Source organism: Lithobates pipiens, unplaced genomic scaffold, assembly GCF_037356315.1.
Source record: "Lithobates pipiens isolate NorthernLeopardFrog02 unplaced genomic scaffold, aLitPip1_a1.2 Scaffold_8, whole genome shotgun sequence".
NCBI classification, from domain to species: domain Eukaryota; kingdom Metazoa; phylum Chordata; class Amphibia; order Anura; family Ranidae; genus Lithobates; species Lithobates pipiens.
In genome coordinates, this window is record NW_027507903.1 from 294,141,048 (window position 1) to 294,164,848 (window position 23,801).

Sequence of the window (23,801 nt, forward strand, 5' to 3'; positions counted from 1 at the left end):
CACAGTCTCTGACCGTCTCCTGTATCATTGTCCACACACAGTCTCTGACCGTCTCCTGTATCATTGTCCACACACAGTCTCTGACCGTCTCCTGTATCATTGTCCACACACAGTCTCTGACCGTCTCCTGTATCATTGCCCACACACAGTCTCTGACCATCTCCTGTATCATTGTCCACACACAGTCTCTGACCGTCTCCTGTATCATTGTCCACACACAGTCTCTGACCGTCTCCTGTATCATTGTCCACACACAGTCTCTGACCGTCTCCTGTATCATTGCCCACACACAGTCTCTGACCGTCTCCTGTATCATTGCCCACACACAGTCTCTGACCGTCTCCTGTATCATTGTCCACACACAGTCTCTGACCGTCTCCTGTATCATTGTCCACACACAGTCTCTGACCGTCTCCTGTATCATTGTCCACACACAGTCTCTGACCGTCTCCTGTATCATTGCCCACACACAGTCTCTGACCGTCTCCTGTATCATTGTCCACACACAGTCTCTGACCGTCTCCTGTATCATTGTCCACACACAGTCTCTGACCGTCTCCTGTATCATTGCCCACACACAGTCTCTGACCGTCTCCTGTATCATTGTCCACACACAGTCTCTGACCGTCTCCTGTATCATTGTCCACACACAGTCTCTGACCGTCTCCTGTATCATTGTCCACACACAGTCTCTGACCGTCTCCTGTATCATTGTCCACACACAGTCTCTGACCGTCTCCTGTATCATTGTCCACACACAGTCTCTGACCGTCTCCTGTATCATTGTCCACACACAGTCTCTGACCGTCTCCTGTATCATTGTCCACACACAGTCTCTGGCCGTCTCCTGTATCATTGTCCACACACAGTCTCTGACCGTCTCCTGTATCATTGTCCTCACACAGTTTCTGACCGTCTCCTGTATCATTGTCCACACACAGTCTCTGACCGTCTCCTGTATCATTGTCCACACACAGTCTCTGGCCATCTCCTGTATCATTGTCCACACACAGTCTCTGACCGTCTCCTGTATCATTGTCCACACACAGTCTCTGGCCGTCTCCTGTATCATTGTCCACACACAGTCTCTGACCGTCTCCTGTATCATTGTCCTCACACAGTTTCTGACCGTCTCCTGTATCATTGTCCACACACAGTCTCTGACCGTCTCCTGTATCATTGTCCACACACAGTCTCTGACCGTCTCCTGTATCATTGTCCACACACAGTCTCTGACCGTCTCCTGTATCATTGTCCACACACAGTCTCTGACCGTCTCCTGCATCATTGTCCACACACAGTCTCTGACCGTCTCCTGTATCATTGTCCACACACAGTCTCTGACCGTCTCCTGTATCATTGTCCACACACAGTCTCTGGCCATCTCCTGTATCATTGTCCACACACAGTCTCTGACCGTCTCCTGTATCATTGTCCACACACAGTCTCTGACCGTCTCCTGTATCATTGTCCACACACAGTCTCTGACCGTCTCCTGTATCATTGTCCACGCACAGTCTCTGACCATCTCCTGTATCATTGTCCACACACAGTCTCTGACCGTCTCCTGTATCATTGTCCACACACAGTCTCTGACCGTCTCCTGCATCATTGTCCACACACAGTCTCTGACCGTCTCCTGCATCATTGTCCACACACAGTCTCTGACCGTCTCCTGTATCATTGTCCACACACAGTCTCTGACCGTCTCCTGTATCATTGTCCACACACAGTCTCTGGCCGTCTCCTGTATCATTGTCCACACACAGTCTCTGACCGTCTCCTGCATCATTGTCCACACACAGTCTCTGACCGTCTCCTGCATCATTGTCCACACACAGTCTCTGACCGTCTCCTGTATCATTGTCCACACACAGTCTCTGACCGTCTCCTGTATCATGGATGTGAGGTCGGTGACTGTCCTTTAGCTGGGTTGGACTGTCCCTTAGCTGGGCTGTCTCTTATCTGGGACTGTCCCTTAGCTGGATTGGATGGGTTGGACTATGTCCCTCAGCTGGGTTGGACTATGACTATATCCCTCAGCTGGGACTGCTCCTTAGCTGGATTGGACTGTCCCTTAGGTGGATTGGATTGTCGAGGTCCCATAGCTGAATTGGACTGTCAAACTCCTATAGCTGGATTGGGCTGTCTCTCAGCTGCATTAGGCTGTCCCTTAGCTGGGCGCCGGACTGTCTCTTAGGTGGATTGGAATGTCACAGTCCCATAGCTGGATTGGCCTGTCCTTCATCTGATTGGCCTGTCCCTCATCTGATTGGACTGTCCCTCAGCTGATTGGACTGTCCCTCAGCTGATTGGCCTGTCCCTCATCTGATTGGACTGTCCCTCAGCTGATTGGCCTGTCCCTCAGCTGATTGGCCTGTCCCTCATCTGATTGGACTGTCCCTCAGCTTATTGGACTGTCCCTCAGCTGGATTGGACTGTCCCTTAGCTGGTTTGGACTGTCTTCACTAAAAGAAGAAATTTTGTCATATGAGTTTGTTGTGTCATTAATTGTATGGTATGAGATTTTAGTAAAAATCAACCTTATCAGCAAGGTGTGGCAAAAGGATTATCTGCCTTAGCAGTTTTGTCCATTGAACTTGATTTAACTGGCTTCAAAATTAAATTATTCATCTGTGATAGATGAATTTACAACTGCCAAATGTAGGCGACTGTTTTGCAACTTCTGATATTGAAACATTAAAAAAATGTACTACTGTTGAAACTTCCCAGGGGGTTTGTGTATGAGCCCCAACTATAGTTAGCACATATATTGTGGTATTGTATATTGAAACAAAGGTTTTGTTTTGTTTTTGTTTTGATTGGCTTTCAGTAAGTGCCTGAGAAAGGACCCTGGTATAAGTCTAATCTAATAGGGCACTCTTACACCAGGCTGTTTTCCTGCAGGCACCCTAAACAGACACCTGTTCAGAATTGACAGTCATTTGTTGGAGCAGCACCATGGTAGTTGCAGATCAAACAGAAGCAGCTTCTTTGGCTACACAGGATAGCAGGACTTAATTTTCTGACTAAAGTTCCAATTTAAGTTTTTTTTTTATTGATGTTTTGCTAAAGAATACAAGAAACTGAGTTATTTTGTTACTTGAAAAATATTGCACTTTATACCTATTATGTTCCATGCACTACTGAGCAAATATTCAAAGTTACATATTTATATGTTTTTATGTTTTACATTTTTTTTAAATAATCACTTGTTGCATTAAACAGGTTATGTTTTAGAATATGTTGTAAAATTACTTTTTTTTGTTTTATACTTTGTTGACAAATTAATTTCACATTTATGAGACAGTACAAAGGATAATGAGTAGGCAGCTGCACAATTTGATCTATATCTGTGTGCGTGTAACATATATACCCACCCACCCTATGTTTAATGATATTTGATTAAAGAATAATTGGCTAGAGAAATTTATAGAAACTGTGAATTCATAGTTCATAGGATTTAAGTTAATGTATGCATTCATACAGTTAATTTTTATCATTTTTATAATATTTTTCCCATTATGGGCGTGAGTGGGGCCTCATGTCTAAGTTTTGCCTAAGGCCTCAGAAAGTCTAGAGCCGCCTCTGCTGGCTGGGAAGGGGTTAATATTTCGGGCAATCAAGGGTGTTAAATGTGTGCCTAACAATGGGTAATGTGTGCTTATTTTTACTAAAGATCTCTTTGTTTCTTATCCCTGCTTTGATTGTTCCCTCTGTACAGAGCCGTTGTTGATTGTCAACACAGGGCTCTGGGCTGTAATTGGGAATAGCCGATCAGCAAGTCCCAGCAATAGATAATTGTCTGGGACCTGCTGACAGGCTCCAGTTGTGTACAATCACAGTGGGTGTCAGTTAGAGCATGCACGCACCCTAAATCCAGAAACAGGCAGCAACATAATAGTATGTCGCTGTGCCTGTACGGGTAGGAAATAGACAGATTGGTTGGGGAATTGTGTTCTGGAGAAGTCCTGGAGATGAGCATGGGAGAAGGTAACAAGGGTGCAGGAGAACCGGAGTTCTTGAGGAGTGAATGGTTTGGGTGCTAACCCCGCACTCCATTGAGCACTGGGGTGCAGAAGACAGAACAATGACTGAAAATAACAGCTCTGTGCTCAGAGTAGACTTGAGAATTGAGCAAGCAGAGGTCTTTGATTGCTCAGTTCTCAGTGTAGAGCTGGCAGAGGACAGCTGAAACATCAAATCAATGCTTCAGCCAACTAGGTGTGTATACATGTTTGTTTTTTATGTATCCTGCTCTACTCTTGTAAATTAAGTTCTGGAGATTCTAATAAAGGATGCTGTTAATGCTGCAGCCTAAAATGTTATACAATTATGAGCTTCCAACCTTGTGGCAGCAATTTGGACAAGACCCTTTTGTTTTCATACATAACTGTACCTCAAAGTCGTACCTGTGCACAAAGTCAAGTTCATAAAGATGTGGCTTGGTGAGTTTGGCGCTAAGAAACTTGAGTGCCCTATATAGCCCCGATCAGAATAATTAGGATGCCAATTGTTAACCAAATCTTTACCCAGGAATCGTGAAGGCTGCTTTAACTGTGGTGGTAGAAAAAGGGACAACTTAAAATTAATATCCATGGTTTTGGAATTAGATAACCAACAACTCATTTGGTGATATATGTGATAAAATTGAAACCTTTGGCCATATAGTGTACTTCCTTGGCTGGTATGCTGACCCACTGGGTTTAATGCTTTCTGAGCTACAGACACAAAACAAATATCAAGAATGTAGGTGAAAATTACTTATTTGCATGTTTTCTAGGACACTGTTTTGAAGGAAGAGGGTCGGCATAACAACCAACCAACCAACATTTTATTAGAGAGAGATCAACAATGCCAGCATCCAATTTTTATAACTACTTTTAATAACTATTTACATTGTGATTTATTCCTTTTAAGAGAGTCTTTTGACTTACCCTGTTTATGACTTGTTAACAGGATGTCTTGCAAGTTGATGGTGGAAGCCCCTCACACCTTTATTACTGCCAACTGGAGTCCCGCAGCTGTTACCTATTCACAGAGCAGCTGGGGCGCTTTGCTCTGGTGGGAGAGTCCCTCAGCATGTCAGCCACCAAACGCCTCAAGCTCCTACTCTTTGCCCCCACCTCGTGCACATCTCTAGAGTACAGCCTGCGAGTGTACTGCATCACCGACACACAAGATGCCATGAAGGTGAGTAAGAGGATAAAGCCATACATAAAACACAGCTATTAAAGCCTGGATGTGGTTCACTGACTGTAATGATGGGAGATGGTTGATTATGGGGCACATAAAACATGATGTAACACAATAATTCATTGTTGAGCCCACTGATGGAGATCAGTTGCGTAGGGGTACTACAGAGAATAATAAGAGGATTCTAGATGTTTGAAAAGCACAGGAAGAACGTTTTAAAGAAGCACCTGTGACAAATGTGATAAAAATGACATTGAGCGGATCTTGGCAAATACCAGGCGGATGCCAATTTATACAATACAATGTCAGAGAATGAAAGAGAAAAGGCAAAGTAAACTGTGCTCCTGTAATTGTGAAAAGGCATCATAATTTAATCTCCTCGGAAGAATGTACTGAGGTGAATGCTTGCAACTTCAATGTACTTTCTGCTGGCATGCTTTGTGCTTGAATATAGCACCAAGGCATTTATCACAGAGAATCAGTTACATCCGTCTTTCAGCTGTTGGCCTTTGTGGAAGGCTTTCATTTGAACAATCTTAAGATGATGAGAAGCAAAGTTGAACAGCTGTGTAAAGAAGCCAGCTGCGCCCAGGTGGGCATTTGTCCTCTAGATGATTTGTAGGCAGATGCAGCTGTAAGGTCAGTGATTCAGACATACATGACAAGCAGACACGCATGTATCTACAGTTGCATTTGCATTCATTATATATGCAAATTGTCACTGACTGTCTGCAAGAAATTTAAGTCTGATGTACAGAAGAATAATAGACTCAAATGGGCATATTTAAAACCCAATTCAAGGCTAACAGCCGTTTATCTCTTGATAGAATTGTAGCTGAGAATGAATACATTTTGCTAGGAAATTCCTAAAAATACCCTTTTCTCTCAGTGAAAATGCTACTTTCAAATCTTACTACAGTGCCTTGTGCTGGCACAGCTCAGTACCCGCCATACCCCAGCACAAACCTACTTACATAAACTTTAAATGCAGGAGGGGCATGTTGTTGACCAAGTTTACTTCATTACTGACTAACTCATGTGCCTAGTGGACTACACATTCATATTTAGACAATGATCAGCTAATGTAACAGAAAAGTGGAGATAACTATGAAAATGGAGATTGCCCACTGGGAAGCTCTACTACATAGACACATACCCTACCTAAGCAAAGATAAATGAAAGCTTTTATCCTTCATATTCCTGGCATTGGACAGACAATCTCATTTCATGGAAACAACCAATGGTATGCTCCTCACGAAGTTAAACAGGGAATCATGGGCACTATTTTAGAGGAGAAGGTGGCTATCCTGAATGATGCCCAAGAAGCTTTCTTTAAAGTCTGGTCTCCCTGGGTTAGTCATCAACAACGTTCTAGAGTGAACTTATAACTGCTATTTGTGTAACCTGTGGATACCATGCAAAACCTGTGCTCTCCCACTCGGGATGCTGCCTATAAGCCTATTACCTCCCCTTTCTCTTTCCCTTTCCCCTTCCTCTGCTTTCTACTCCTTCTCCCTCGTCCTTTCCTCTTTCTTTCTCTCTCTCCTTTCTCCTAATGCCTCTTAGCTCTTTATAGTTATACTGTTTCTCCCCCTATTTGAACCAGGCTTCTGTTCCCCTCATGACACCAGTAAAGACATTGTGTTCTTCCGCTCCTTTTACTTACAATCTATGCTCTTCAGATGATTATTCCCTGCTCCCTCCCCATAACACACATTCACTCAAAGGATGCAGGTTCTTGTTTGTCTTTGATTTGTAGTTTAAGATATTTTCTTTATTTGGCAACATTAATGAAAAGATCTTTCTGAAATCCTACTGTACTTAACCATAATGTTATATTCGCTTAATGAAAAATGTAATGAAAATGGAGGATGTCAGTAAAAAGTCTATTTTATATTTCTGTGATTTCAAGTGTGTTTAAATAAGGCAAGGATCATAATGCTGCAACCCATCACAACCAATCAATATTCATTTTTCACAGTTCTTATTTGAGTAATATAAAATATAATTGGTTGTTTTGGGTAATTGAACTTGTGCTCGTATTCATTGCAGTTTGTGCTGCCATATTATTCAAGCCTGTAAACGTTATTTGACCATTTCTCAAAATTCATCAAGTTCATTATGCTTTATCCTTTTATTACTGTAACTGTGTCCCACAGGAGGTGGTACAGCTGGAGAAACAACAGGGAGGGCAATTGTTAGACGAGCCACGCCTCTTACATTTTAAGGACAGCTATCACAATCTGCGCCTTTCTGTGCATGACATGCATAGCACCATGTGGAAGAGCAAGCTCTTGGCTAGCTACCAGGTATGCATAAAACTCAAGTGGAGTGATCAGTGGAGGTATACTTTCAATTAAACACCAAAGGCCATGTTAAGGACTGTGTGTGGTTGGCTAATATATTTAGTGCACTACATACTGATATATGCCAGGTCTCACATTTAGCATTGACTTCTAAATATAATGCAATTTTTTATTAAGTACTAACACTTTTCTAAAGCATAGTGTCAACCTAATTTTGCTACTATCTACATAATAGATGTAAACTGAAAATTGTCCTGAAGGTTTGAAAATGGCAAGCTGTAATGGAAGAAATAGGATGGCCACTTTTCCGAAAATACTAGCTGTTGTTGAAAATTGCCTAGCTGGTCTTTAATATCTCAGTTACGGACCTTGAACAAGTATCCATATTAATACTGACGCTATTAGATTAACAGGACAGCCCAGAAACCAGGGTTTTCAAATAAAAAGATCTGCAAGGGCTGCATTCTTTACATTTCTGTTAGACTGCGTACCCACTACGCATTGCAGTAACACACATGCAATAAACCATAACGTGTAAAGGCAGCTCATTCACGGTATTTTTTTCCAAAGTGACATTGAAAACACCAAAGTGCCATCCCAAAACCCAAATAAAAACAGGCAGCAGAAACCCTTTCACTATTTATCAGTTAGTCTCTTACTGTAAATGTGTAGACTTGCACAGCCATGCTTGTCAAGGGAGTCCAGCTTCCCACACAAAAGTAAAGACCTGAGTCAAAGTTCAATGTGCAGTGAAATATAAAGCAATATCAAAAGCTCTGTGTTTGTCATATACCCAGATTAATCCAAAGGAATCAGGCTGCACTCCAATGACGATAAAGCACCCAGTGAAAGTAATGAGCAAGCAAACAGGATAAACAGCACACACAGAAAACCTTAGAGGCCACACTCTAATACATTTTACCCCTTGCAGGACCTAATCATAGGTTTCACTACAGCACTTAAAGCACTGACCTTTACGGTAACATATGAGGATACTTTGCCAATTGTTTTTCTTTCTTTCTGCAGGAGATCCCATTCTATCACATCTGGAATGGAGTCCATGACAACCTGCACTGTACATTTACACTGGAGCGCTTCAGTCTTAGCACCTGTGAGCTCTCCTGCAGGGTCTGGGTGTGGCAGGTGGAAGGGGATGGTCAGAGTTTCAACATCAACATTAATCTAAATAAGGTGAGACAATGACCAAATGACTGTATTGAAGAATGAAGATTCTTGTGCAGCTTTGGTTCAGAAGTTTGTGAAGAGTCAAGGAATGGTTGAGTTCGGAAGTACAGTGAAGTGAAGAAGCACGTATGATGGTACAAAGTGTGATACCCCAAAACAGGCTTCCAGGTGAGGGCCATGTCACATTATCCATCCTTACATGTTCCTATGGTTTCACTCTGTTACTGGCCAAAACACTGCAGATGGACTGAGGGACACCTTGCCAATTTGGCCAGTGAAGAGGCAATGCCGTAGGAGATGATGATAGCTCTCTTAGGTTTATTCAAATACTGTATCTTCAAAATGGTTCATGTGACATGGCCTTCAAGGCAGAGGTCACCTTTACCAAAAGACTGCCTATGAAGGTAAGGGGTATCTGTTGAAAAATCCTAGCAACAAGGTAGGATGGCATGATGAAATCTCTGGAATGTTTTCAGTAAGGTTTCAGGTTACGCAAATGGGCTACACCTATAGCAAGGCATTATTCAACTTTGGCCAAATCTGCAAAGTTTGTATTTATCTTCAGGTGCCCCTTACCTGCACAGGTATTTTTCGGTAAAGGTGAACTTTGCCATTAAAGCAGTAATGATGTTCAAAGATCAGTAACCCAAAGCATCCAGATAGAATTTATTTTGGTCGTAAAACAGAAATGAAAGAAAGATGAGTACCCCATAGTTATATTTTACTTTGCTGAAGTCAGAGAAAAATCAGAGAAAGATGAATTCTCATAGGATGACTTGTCTTGGGACTTTGCCATAATATATCAGCTCAACAGTATAGTTTAATTTCAAGTTGTTGCACCTTCATGCACCTTGTCAAATAGAAGCCCTGACCTGCAATGCTTTTGGTCCAGGAAAATCGCCCTCCAGAGATACTGCTAGATGATGGAGGAAAGGAAGCAGCAGCTTTGGTGGGTCCCAGCGCCTTCAAGATCCCATTTTTAATGAGACAGAAGATTATCACCGGTTTGGATGAGCCATCGTCCCATGGAGCTGACTGGAGGGTGTTAGCACAGAAGCTAAATTTGGAAAGGTAGGATTTTATTCACATTATAACAGTCTGTGTACAATAAAATACACTACAAAATACTGTATAAGTGTGCCTAACTAGTCCATAAAGGTAACCTGTTATGAGTTAAAATACAAGAGCTGATGTTTCTTTCCTTCTTCTAAAATGGTCAGTTGCCTGGCTGTTACACAGATCCTCTGGCTTCAGCACTTTGCATAACCAACACAGAAGAAGTATGCAGATTAGATGTCAGTTTATTGCTCCAGGTCAATGACTCTTGTACTGAAACAAGGACAGTGTCAGAGCTAGGTAACAAACATTTTCTGCTGCAGATGTTAACAATGACAGCCTCCAGGTTTCTGCCAGTACTAAGGGAAAAAATGCACTAGTTATAATTTCCTTCTCCACATTCAATTTTTTTGTGGCCATCATGATGGGGCTAGGGCTACAATACTTTCACCCAAAACAAGTAGATTCAAAGGGATTCAAACTTTTATTTTCTACATGCTTGCTCCATGTCTGTAATTCAGAAGTACTGAAGCCACATCAACTAGCATTTTCTGCTCTTTATTTAATCAATTTTTATTTCAGAATCTTTGTTGTTTTTCAAAACCAACAATCAAACATATAAACAAATGGCGCAGAAGATTTTTTAGTATACAGTATATAAATTATTATGACAATATCAATAGCTGCAGGAGCAGTCAGCCTCCAATTGCTTTCAATGGGGCTTTCACCTGTAGCTAATCACCGGGAATCTTGGCTGGGTCTCTCACATCAAATCGCTAATGGATCCACTCACTCTTGCGATTTGGGAATTGAGCTTATAGTTATCACAGTACCAAGGAATGCTGATTGGTTCCTAATTGCTATTTGAGACCTGAGCTGTCAGTGGCAGGTGTGAATAAGAGCAAACAGCTACACTTAAAGAGGAACTGCAGTCTGCTCACATAATTTGTAATACAAATATCTTTGCCATCCTGAAACTTATACGGACGTAATGGTGGGGGGCAGCCACCTCCTTCATGGCCTATGCATTTACAGAACGCCCTCCCGATGCAGATAACTCTACAGGCAAAGACCAGGTGACCCAGCAAAGACAGTTTGTGGCCACTTTTGCAAAGCAGCTTGTCACTGGGCAGCAGAAAAACCACCGCCACCGTGTCTATTTCTATGCCCAAAAAGGCTAAAACTGTCGTGGGGCCCTTAGTCTTGTCAGCTGACAGAGGAATGGTAAACCACTTGCAGATGTCATGAAAAGCAGAAAGGAGCTGCTGACGCTGACCACTGTCAGCTGGGCCTACGAAGAGGAAGTCATCCAAGTAATGCAATACAGAATGCAAACCAGCCGCCTGGACAACTACCCATTCATGGAAGCTACTGAAGAGCTCAAATAAATAACACAAAATGGCACAGCCCATGGGAAGGCACATGTCAAAAAAAGTAGCTTCCTTGAAAGTAGCAGCCCAGAAGATGGAAGCATTCTGGGTGGACCAGGAGGAGGCGGAAGACGGACTCATTGTCTGCCTTAGCCAGCAAAGCTGAATGACAAGCAACCCTGATCAAGTGAAGTGCCTTTTCGAAAGAGGCGTAGCGGACCCTGGATTCCTCCTTATCGATGACAGCATTGACTGAGGAGCCAGAAGGATAGGACTAATGGTAGATAGGGTGGAATTTTCTCTCTGCCTTTTTCGGGACCACACTGAGGGGGGAAACCCTCAGGTTGTGGAAAGGGCTTGCCATTCGCCTGTCAGAAACCCTGAATCAGACTGAGACAGAAGTACAGTTAATCACACTTGTTTAATAATAATAAAAAAGTAAACAGAGTAAGCGTAGTCAATACATAGCCAGAATTCAGTAACCAGATTGGTTAGTCAGCCAAGAGAGCCAGAGATCAACGTAGTAGTACAGCAAGCAGGATCAGGAGCCAGAAGGGATGTCAGCCAAGCAAGTCTTCAACAGGAACGCAGGAGAAAAGTCTCTGAGATGTGACCAAAGGTGAAGGTAGAGATGAAGTGAGCTGGCTTTAAGTAGGCAGGACTGACGAGCAGATCAACAGCTGTTTCACTGTGGAGAGAAAGGAGCTGTCAATTATCCGACAGCTGAGCCAGCTCAGAGAAGGAAGGGCTGAGCCCAGCCCTGACAACGCCCCAAATCCAGCTCCTTCTGAAGCTTCTCGGCCACGACAGACTCAAACTGAACAGAGGATTTCAAATTAGGCACGTCAGAAGGAGTGAAGGGGATCCAAAAACCACAGTCCAAACAGTCCCTCAAGATCAAGGCCTCCCTATGGAAGGGGTACCGGTCTAGCCAGGGAAGCATCTATAAGACGTTCACTGGTGTCCTCCGGTTTAGAAAGGTCAGGCTTGGCCCTGGCCAGGACTGTGGTTGTTTACCCTTCCGGAAACACCAGCTGGTGGGGTGAGCACCCCCACAAAGTGAGCACTCGCAGTGGCTCTCATTGAACAGCTTGCATAGACCATTTTTGGGACAGTTGACGCTCTGGAGAGAGCGCCGGCTGGGGACTTAAAGGACGAAGGCCTGTGGGGGCACATGAGCAATAACCACAGGCTATCTTCTTGGCAATCAAAACAAAACTCCTTACGTGCCACCATTTTTTGGTGAAACTGGGTCTCATAGTGAAACCATCACTGACCCCGGTAAACCTTATAGGCACCCCAAATAAGATTTAGGTAGCAAAAGAGAGATGCGGCCAAATCCGGTAACCACTCACAAAGCACTCCAGCATAAGCACAGAACCCCTGCAGCCAGTTCCCGAACGTCCGAGGAGGCTGTTTTGATATGTCGTCCTGTTTCGCAACGTCAACACAACGAGATTTTTCGATCGTCTCCCTGTCGGGGAGCGTGATAAAATCAATAAATTTGCGATGCCAGATCTTGTCCTTGATGTCCTCCCACAGGTGCCACCTGCAGCGGAACCCAAACTAACTGCTGGACCCCACACCCCCATGTGGGACAGGACCAATTGTAGGACCGTAAATATGTGTTCATCTGGAGGGCCCAATACGGCAGCATCACTGGACCTACCCCAAATTAAGTCACAGTCATACTCACTAATGTGCGGAGGTGAAACTAAAGAAGGCCGGCCAGCAGCAGATCCAGGAGGAACGCCCGGTGCAGGATCGTCCATGGGAGGGGCTGGTAGAGACGTCCATCTCCAAGAGGAATGGTGGTGCCTGGCGAGGCAGGAAGGTGATAACGGAAGAAGAGGTCCAGGGGGGGGAGTTCAGCCACTGACCCTTATGAGCCTATGGTTGAGGACGGCAGCTGTGCAGCAGTGAGAGCAACTGTAGACTCCAGAGGACCCATGGCAGATGCAGACAACATGCCGGGAGTGGAGAGGCAATCGTCCACCCTGCTGGGTGCAGACTGAGACTGAGACTTGAATGTGGTGGCAGGCAGCATGCATGAATCTCCCACCCATGCAGGTGCAGGGAGATGCAGATAGGCAGGAGTCAGCTGCAAGGGGTGGATGCGGAGTGGCCATCTACTGCCCAGCCAGGTGCAGGGAGACCCGGGTAGATCTCCCACCTGGCCGGGTGCAGGGAGATGCGGAGAAGCAGACAGCACAAGTGAGGCAGAGTGCACTGGTGGCATAATCAAATCTCTCACCTTACTTGGCGCAGGGAGATAAGGAGCCACCGGCAGGGACGGGAGCGCGGAAGCTGGTAGAGCAGTGGAATCTCCCTTAGGGAGATCAGAACATGCGGCCGAATCCCAAATGGTGTGGTAGGGGACGGGAAGACCAGGAAGCGGGCAAAACAGGAGGATCTCCGTGGAACCCTCCAGCCTCTGCCCCACCGGAGCACCGTGGCGGACCCAGGAGTAACAGCGGTGGGCACCCGCGGACATGGGACAGGGGCAGGAAGCGCTGAAGTTCCTGCCCATCCGGACACAGGGAGGCACTCAGGGGAAGAGTCAGCAGGCAGACTGTAATATGGCTCTAGGGCTCCAGCAGCATGCATGGCAGGTGGAGACCCAGACCGCGGCATCCACTGGCGGGGTGAGACTACCAGACAGAACCCCTGCAGTGACAGGCAGAAGCTCTGTGCGTCCTAGGAGGGGGAGAGTCAGCACCTGGCTCAACAGTGACTCCGGGGGAGCAGGGAGGGCAGGCTGCATTGTAAGTTGACCTGGAAGGACTGGGACTTAAATGGGATGGAGGGCGTGCATGCCTCCAGGCCCTGGGGGCAGGAGGCCCCGCAGCAGACCCTGCAGGTGGCAAGGGGTGGGAGAGGAAGCCACCTCAGAAGAGAGGAGAGCAAACAGCCAGTCAGCCTGACCTTGGAGTGTCAGTTCATGGACCCTGGCCGGCGGGAGCTCAGTGTCCATGGGGTCTTCAGCTCTTCCAGTCATGTTCTTCAAAAGACCCAGAATTCCCTGGGGCAATACTTTTCTGAGCTCAAGCCCAGCCCATCCCCCATAGTTCAACTAATCTTTGGTGACCACTCCTTCACCATGTCTTTAAGCCCCCCGCCCACAGACCCCGACAACCAATGGCCAGGTTTGTCGGGAAGAGGCCCTTGTCCTCATCAACATATGGAAAAGGTGCTTTGGGGTGGGGGGCCGCAGGGCCCCCCCTTCCCCAAAGCAACCCCCCACGTTAAAGTCACGCAGCCTGGTACGGCTCAGGAGGGGGGCGACCCTGCTCGTCCCCACCCCCTTTCCTGACCGGCCGGGCTGCGTGCTCGGATAAGAGTCTGCTATGGACTTTGGGGGACTCCCACGCCGTTTTTTCGGCATAGGGGTTCCCCTTTAAATCCATACTGGCGGACCTCAGCTGCAAAGTCCAGCGGTTTGTCCGCCGGATTAAGTCCGGTTTAAGGATAAGAGTGACTGCAATAACAATCCCCAGCATTGGTGCCAGTGGCTGCAATAATAATCCGCAACATTGTCAGTGACTACAAAACAGCAACCTGTTTAAAGTTGTTTACAGAATACAGGAGACTACTTGGTGTATACTTACCTCAGTACCTGCTCCTGCAATGCTCTCCCTGCCACTCTGTTAGAACTATACTGTTGAGCAACAAATAACTCCACCTGACAAAGGAAACAGAACGGCAGATGAGCAGTTCTGTAACACAAAGCATTTGAGCACAGGCACTGGCACTCTGTGGAGTTAAAACAGCAAGATCCTGACTGGTCCTACATGCCATCTGGCAATGCTACACTTCCTTGGTCAGGAAGTCTTTAACCCTTCCTGGCTTTATCCAAAGTAAAACATTTTTTTGGTTGGAAAAGTGCTATATTGGGCTCTGTAAAATGCTGTGTGTTAATGCTATATAAATAGTCCATTTTTGGGATCACCAGTTTAATCAACAATAACTTCTTAAAGCGGTTGTATAGTCATTTTTATAAGTTTAACCTACAGGTAAGCCTATAATAAAGCTTACCTGTAGGTAAAAAAAAAAAATCTCCTAAACCTGTATGGTTTAGGAGATATTACCCTCGCACTGCGCCGCTGACTGCAGCGGAGCATGCGCACATGGGATTCTCGGCTGAAAGTCCAGCAGACGCTGGTCCCTGCCGGAAAGAAATCTCCCGAGCGAATGCGCCCCGGTGACGATACCCGGAAGAAACGCAGAGGGAACATGTCAGCTCCCTCGGCGTGGATCGGGCCAGATGTCGGGGCCACGTTCTAAGGTAAGTATTTCATAATGAACAAGTGCCTTTTCCTTTGCAGGTCAAAAAAAAAAAACTTCAGCGGGTTTACTCCCGCTTTAACCGCTTTGACACCAAAATTATTTTCAAACAATTGTTTTAGCATATAAAAGTATTATTTGGTAATGTTTTTAAAAATACCCTGAATATAATATTTAGAGTAAGCAGAGAGATGGACAAAAATGCAAAACAAATGCAGTTGTTATTAATTTAATGCACAACATTTTTTTTTATAGTTAAAGTAGAACCATTCTTCATTCACTAATATAAAATAATATAAAAAGTGAAATTTCATTTCACTAATATGCAGGGAACTGAAAGTAGGGCCCCTAGACATCCATATGGTCCTAAGTTCCTGCTTAGACTGCCCTGTGAATAAGCGGGGTCTGTTTGTTACACAGGGAATCTATAGCCCTGTGGAAACTTCAACTCTAACAACTCATGTCTTCTGTAGCATTACCCCCATAGAAGCTGTTAGATAGGATGGGTCCTCCGTTCTTTGCCTTGACCTTCTCAAGAACCTCGGCCCCTCTCACACACCAGGTTGAGTACACAAACATACAATATCACAGGAATTCACTGAAAGCAATACTTAGTAGTAGTCCTATATCTAAGAAAATAGGCACCAAACCAGGTAGTAAAGGCAAACTTAATAAATTGTCACCCAAAATGGTTCATAGCTAGACAAGCATAAATTAGATCAACAATTGTAATAACACACTTAAGTTATATATAGTGATTACCAGCAAGGACCAGGCATAAGATGACATTTGGCATCCAGATCAGCATAAACAGTAGCAAAGCAGCAATGAGCAGTAGTAAAGTTGAATCTACTGAGTGCTGGAACTATACTGCCAGTGTGCATTTATGACAGTGATGCTAGTCCTAGACCAACTGGGTATGCATTGTCCAAAAGAAAATAAGGATGGCAGCAGACGGCGCAGGGAAACAAAAAAGGCTTGCAGAATAATTATTAAATTAGAGATGTTCTTCTGCCAGCTATCGTTGGGGCCCTTTAAAAGCATTGGTGCACTGAATACCCAGTTAACCTGCAAGGTAGACGTGTTTCAGATGCGGTAAAGGCTCTGCATAATGCTGTATAAGGTACAGTCTAGGTTTGAGATAAGTGCGGTAAGGAGTGCAGTATGGATGTGGTATGCATTGGGTACACTATGTGTCCTGTTCTCAGTGACTCATTCTCTGCTATCAGTATTGGCAATGGGCAAATAGCCCTATCACTAGTTCCCAGGATACTGCAGTGACCTCTCGTTATAGAAGGGGAGGGGGGGCCCTCTGTCTCTCCCCAAAAGCCTCTGGTGATCAGATCAACTTCAGAAACAAAATTGTAAACTGCATATATTTACAGATCCAAACAGCTCAGTAATTAGAAAATAGAAATGTTTTTTGTGTAGGTCAGAGTTCTTTATATGCCAGGTTTTCTTTTAGCTGTAAAATGCATCTCCCTCTCAGTTAGATCAACCCTTAACTACATATAAGAGCACCATCTCTAAAACCATGGCAACCAGTCATTTCCTTTCCCCTTTACATACCCTCAACATAAAAACTGTAAATGAAAATGTCAGTTATTACAGATGCCTCCAAATGTGTTTTTTTTCCTTGGCAGCTTATGAAAATTTTCCAAAACTTTGCATCCAAAGTTCATTGCAAGTGAATAGCTGTGTGTTTTGGTGGCTGCCTAGTAGAAAATGCTACTTTGCAGAAAGCACTGTTGCACTGCAAGGAACTGTAGGAAGGTCAATTCTTCACATTGATTAGTTCTGTTCTCTATAGAAGGAGTAAAATGTTCTGCAGCTGAAGAGAATCAAGCCTGTTACTTGGATTTTCTCAGCAGAAACATTTTCTCCATCTGAGTGCAGGGAAACCAGGGCCTTCTGTTTTAATCAATACAGATACAGGCTCTACACAATATGACCTGGGTCAAGCAGCTAATGGGCTGTTAATATACAGATTATAGATATCTCAATGGTGGTTCCATTATACCATTCCTAATTGTGCTAAGTGTGTTAATGGAATTTCCTGCACATTAACAAAGGCCTTGTAAAAAGTAGTTAATTTAAATGAACTTCAAAGCCTTTGAAACATGTTTTTTTACGTTACCATTGGGTTATGATTGTTTTAAACTTATAAACTGTAGAACAACCCAAACTGAATGATTTTAAAGCTGAATGCTGATGTAGCACTGACCCCCGAAGGAGCTGCTTTTGTTGGGCTTCCCATTACCTTGTTTACTTCTCCGTCTAGGGGGTTCCCGTGGTAGATGGCCCAAAGAATGTGGAAATTGGCACTGAGTCTTCTTTTGGTTTATTTATTTGTAACAGAAACAGATTCTTTCAATAAAGGGTAGAGGGTTAGGAATGGCACTTACTGTAGATTGCAGAAATTATGGAAGTTCTTAGAGAAAATCCAGAGAATAAAGACTGTTTCACAGTTGGATTTAACAACCCCCAGATAAGTCTCTGTGATGTTACTGAGTGTTACTGAGGGACGTAGATAAATTTAAAGAGCTAACATATGGTATCAGGTTCTCTCAGCTGTGTGTTGATCCAGGTTGCGTCCTTTAACTAAACCTCCAGGCTCCTTCAGAGAAGCCAGCCTTGTGCACGGCCTTCTCCTGAATAGTCCTCCCCTGGGGTTTCTCAGTTGCTGGGCCTCTCCCTTCAGATAAGATGGCACTGGACCACCCTTGGATCAGTAGGCCCCGAAATCCAGTCAGGCCTGTCCCTGCAGTTGCGTCGCCTCGGGCCAGCCGGCCCCCCGAGACTCAGGATGCATGGTTCCACACCCCAGGCCAGGAGGGCCATCTGGCTGGGTCAGGAAGACCACCAGAACCAAACAGAGAGGAAAATAAAAATATCCCCCGCCACGTGGCATCAGTACCTTAAATACCACTCCCAGAATGCACAGCAGGAAAACACTCCCACTGGGTTGGTTCCAAGAGAACTAGTGGCATTCAATTCTCCCAGCTAGACTGCGTTTCTACTCTTGTCGGCGGTGACAGTGACGCCTGCGGTCAAGGAGAACCCAGTGCAACCCAGCTGAACTGGTACTGAAGCCAGAAATTTTGAGAAATAGTCCTGAAACCCAACTGTGGTTTCAGGCAGATTAACTTTTCAAAAACCATAGTGCCTGCTCGTCAGGAGCCAGCACTACACTGATAAAGATTCAAAGCATCTCTTGCTGTGGGGTTCCTCCTGTACTGCTTGAATGCTCCTTTTTGTCCAGGGAGTTTTAAGTACCTTATCCCTCACTCCAGAAGTGAGATTGGGCATCCTAATGATGCTTCTCTTCACCTTCCCATTGGTTACAGGCACTCTGACACTGTCATATACAGTGCAGTCCTGTATTGAATGTATGCTGGGGGGGCCCATCTAAAATATGCTGCATCAGAGAGGAGGAGAGTGCCAGCTGCTGGTGGTGTGAGGAATTAGATAAGAAAAAAAACTTTGATTTTCTCAGGAATTCTGTTTTAAATATTTTGATAGGTCAGCTACATTTGGAGTACTTTTTTGGACTCCTGTTTTTGGGGTTTCCTTCTCACTTTTATCCATTAACAAAGAAGGACGAAGCAAAGTTTTATCCTTGCAGGATTTTGGTTTTCAGCCTCCTAACTATTCCTTACAAGGCACTATCTGCTCCAGTCCCAGCCTTTTTCCTCAGCCTCTGGCTCAGGCCCACAGCCTATTCAGAGTACCTCTGTCTCTTGACAGACACAAAGATCAGGCAACCGTTGGATAGGCTGTCTGATCTTTAAGCCACAGATAGGCCTGGACACAAACTAAAAATGGACTCCTCAGCAGCAATGGCTTTATTCAGGACCACTGACTGACAGCTGGCTCTTCCCTTTGTAAGCATTACTTATTTGACTTCCCTATTGGACTACCCATCCTAAGCTCTGAATTACTTGATTCTTCCAGTGTAATTTACCATATAAACTTTTTGACAGTTATGCCGCGTACACACGACCGGCTTTCCCGTCAGATTAAAAACTCTCAAGGTTTTTCCGACAGAGTTCCGCTGAATCTGTCGCATGTACACATGATTACACCAAAGTCTGATCATTAAGAACGCGGCGACATACAACACGTACGACAGGACTAGAAAAAGGAAGTTCAATAGCCAGTAGCTTGCGTCTCGTACTTGCTTCAGAGCATGCGTCATTTTTGGTCCCTCGAGAACAGCACACAGACGAATGGTTTTCCCGATAGAAATTGGTTCCGTTGCAAAGATTTAAAAAGTCAGATGAGGCACACACACGATTGAAATATACGATGAAAAGATTCCATCTGACTTTTACACAACATTGGTCCTTCTGTCACAATACACACAGAAAATGTTGGAGCCTAGAACAGCCCTCAAAATTTCCACTCGCCTGCTCACATCTGGCGAGTGGATATTAGCTGAGGGCGAGTGTGGAGGAGGGGCAGCTTTTTATACAAGGCATCTGATGCACTGTAAAAAAGGCTGCACCGTTTCTGCCAGAAGAGGTCAGCCAGAAAACTCTCAGGAGGATTGCCAGCTGGATCACGCAGAGAGGGGATCTCCTGCTGTAACACAGCTTGTATATTAAACACTGACTGCTGTCAAAGTCCCGGCTCCTGAACCGGTTTCTATGATATACTACACACTGGTCCAATGCTGGTCCAAAGCGGCTGACATTTCATATACAAGCCGTGTTACAGTGGGAGATCTCCGCTCTGTGTGATCTGTCCGGAAATCCTCTAGATTCCTCCCTGTGGTCCCTGCTGCATTGATGGGCACTGATAGGCTGCATTGATGGGCACTGATGAGGCTGCATTGATGGGCACTGATGAGGCTGCATTGATGGGCACTGATGAGGCTGCACTGATGGCCACTGATAAGCTACGATGAGCCTGTACTGATAAGGGAACAATTATATGCTGCTTTGAAGGGCATGGATAGCCACTAATGAGGCGGCATGATGGGCACTGATAAGTTGCACTGATGGGCACTGATGAGGCTGCACTGATGGGGCTGCACTAATAAGGAAGCACATACAGTGGGGCAAAATAGTATTTAGTCAGCCACCAATTGTGCAAGTTCTTCCACTTAAAAAGATGAGACAAAATGTGGAAACAAATCCAGACAGACAATCACATTGTCTGATTTGTGAAAAAATGTATTTGCAAATTATGATGGAAAATAAGTATTTGGTCACCTACAAACAAGGAAGATTTCTGGCTCTCACAGACCTGTATTTTCTTCTTTAAGAGGCTCCCCCTGTCCTCCACTCATTACCTGTATTAATGGCACCTGTTTGACCTTGTTATCAGTATAAAAGACACCAAAGACACCAAAGTTCACAACCTCAGTCACACTCCAAACTCCACTATGGTGAAGACTAAAGAGCTGTCGAAGGACACCAGAAACTAAATTGTAGACCTGCACTAGGCTGAGAAGACTGAATCTGCAAAAGGCAAGCAGCTTGGTGTAAAGAAATCAACTGTGGGAGCAATAATTAGAAAATAGAAGACATACAAGATCACTGATCTCCCTCGATCTGGGGCTCCACACAAGATCTCACTCCGTGGAGTCAAAATGATCACAAGAATAGTGAGCGGAAATCCTAGAACCACATGGGGGGATCTAGTGATTGACCTGCAGAGAGCTGGGACCAACATAACAAAGGCTACCATCAGTAACACACTACTCTGCCAGGGACTAAGATCCTGCAGTGCCAGACGTGTCCCCCTGCTTAAGCCAGTACATATCCATATATGAACTTTCCAAGCCGTGGATAGCTGTGGACCTTGGCACCCATGAGATATCTGGTGCCAAGGTCCACAGCTATCCACGGCTCGGAAAGTTCATCCACTTCTTCCAATGGGAGACCATAAGGCATTCAAAATGAGGAATTCCGAGGGGAATTACCATCCGGCTGGCTATATCTGGGTGTGCTATTGGCACCCCCCACAAGCTTTTATGACACACTACTATACGGTGGATGTGTCCAACCCATCCGGTAAGAGTATCCACCTTCTTTAATTGTTTTATAATCCGTTCCCAAGAGGTTCTGAGGTCTGAGAAAGCTGTGAGTCATTAATTCATGAATGACATCTGACAATTTCAGAAGTCCCAAGATGAGAAATATACCACTTTGAAGTCCAGGGCGACTGGCTTTGAGATTGTTTACATCCTCTTTGGACTCTAGTGGACCTTTTTTTATTATTATGATATATTTTTTATTTGTATGTACACATACACTTATTTACATAGGTGCCTTTGAGCACTGCACTTATTTTATATATTTTTAACAAAAGATATATAACAAAGTATTGATGAACGTTTGATATTAACAAAATACTTATTTTCCACCATCATTTGCAAATAAATGCTTTCAAAAATCAGACAATGTGATTGTCTGGATTTGTTTCCACATTTTATCTCTCATAGTTGAGGTATACCTATGATGACAATTACAGGCCTTGCTCATCTTTTTAAGTGGGAGAACTTGCACAATTGGTGTCTGACTAAATACTTTTTTTCCCCACTGTATATACTGCACTAATAGGTTGCACTCATAGGCTACACTGATGGCCACTGATGAGGCGGCACTGATGGCCATTGTTGAGTTGGCACTGATAAGCTGCACTGATAGGCCTGCACTGATAAGGCAGCACTGATAGGCTGCACTGATGGCCATTGATGAGGTAGCAATGATGGGCACTGATAAGCTGCATTGAGCACTAATGAGGCGGCACTGATAGGCTGCAATGATGGGTACTGATATGCTGCACTGATGGGCTGCACTGATTGGCACCGATATGCTTTTTGTTAAAAAAAATTTTGTAACTTAATCCTGCTGAAAACATTTAACAGTGTCATTTCATGAGATAATTTATGAGGGAGCATTTAGGGGTAGAATTAGGGGCGGGGTTAGGGGCTGGGTGGGGCAACTGGCTGTGAGTAACTGTTAAGGCTTGGATAGTAGCTCAGGACTTAAAATTTTCAGCCCTGGCCTAGAGCATACTTTTATTCCAGCAGGGTGGCATGAAAATAAGACCATCATTGACAATGTTGTGACCTCATTCTGCTCTCTGTGACTTCCTCTGTTCTGATAATAATCAGGAATCCTAACACATTTCTGTACAATCAAGGGATCAGGTGTTCCCAGGTAAAAAGGTAAGCCTTAATTACAGCAACCAATCCTAGAGACATTTTTTAGATGTGTACCAGAGAATAATTGGCTTGACATGAGCAATGGCTGTTCCAGCTTTTAGATTTGTTGCGGCCATAAAAATGTGTTTTAGATTGGTAGCAGTATGATATGATGTGATGGTGACAGATACCCAAGACACACACTTAAATTGTTAACAGGCTTTTACTAAACAGTCATTTGAATGGTTTACAGTACAGCTGGCAGCTGGTAGAAAGCTGCCATAAGTAATAAAATTTACAAACATTTTTAGCAGTCTCTTAAGCAGAGGATGTTTCATTGAATGATACAAGTAAACTCCAAATAGAGCAAATCTCCTAATTTCAATCTGACCTCCAAGGACCCATGCAATTGCTATTGGCATATATGGCTTTGAACTGCTTGGCCCTGCTACCTATGTATACAAGCCTTCTGCCATATGTGGATCACACTTTGCAGGGCTCAGCTTTAGGCCCTTGTACACACGGTCGGACATTCCGACAACCAAATCCGTCAGATTTTGTCTGAAACTGTTGCATACACACGGTCGGACAAAGTTGTCGGAATGTCCAATCGTTCAGAACGTGATGACGTTATTTCGTTACGATGGGACTACGTTCAGGCAAGTAGCCAATATCTTTGGTGTAGGAATTTGATCTGAGCATGTGTGGCACTTTGTCCAATCGGAATTCTCTACACATGATCGGACAAGGTCCGATCGGATCATGTTGTCAGAAAGTTTTATAGCCAAGCTGGAAAACTTGGTCTGTCGGATATTCCGACGGAAACAGTCTGATGGAGCCCACACAGGGTCGGATTATCCGACAACACAGTCCGATCGGACATTTTCCGTCAGAATGTCCGACCGTGTGTACAAGGGCTAGGATATTGCATCCAAACCTGCCGAAAAGGGCCCTTGTTAAACCAACAGGGAGCTTCTTCTGTCAAGGTCAACCACATATGCTCTCACAGTCACTTGGCAGAGCACAATATTTTTTATACTCCCATTAAGCTTCCTGACACCAATCATGCTGGAATTATTTCCAGCAGGTAAAAACAGGATGTTATAACCAGGGTAAGGGAATGAATGGTGCTCTGGCTGACAGAATCTGGCCAAAGAAGATGTCTGCAATGTGGGATGGATGCAGATCAGGTAAAACAGGTGTCTCAAAACAACACTTGGGCAGCACTCCAAGAGGGAAGCAATACTC

General features: G+C 44.5%; 1 protein-coding gene across 2 annotated transcripts in view; it reads left to right on the forward strand.

Annotated features, from left to right (window-relative positions):
• UNC5A (unc-5 netrin receptor A) overlaps window positions 1-23,801 on the forward strand; it is a 572,106-nt gene that overhangs the window by 491,993 nt on the left and 56,312 nt on the right. For both annotated transcript variants that reach the window (XM_077472471.1, XM_077472470.1), the window contains 4 exons: window positions 4,960-5,193; window positions 7,356-7,505; window positions 8,529-8,693; window positions 9,580-9,758. In XM_077472471.1, the coding sequence (XP_077328597.1) occupies window positions 4,960-5,193; window positions 7,356-7,505; window positions 8,529-8,693; window positions 9,580-9,758 (728 nt within the window). The remainder of the gene's footprint in view (window positions 1-4,959; window positions 5,194-7,355; window positions 7,506-8,528; window positions 8,694-9,579; window positions 9,759-23,801) is intronic.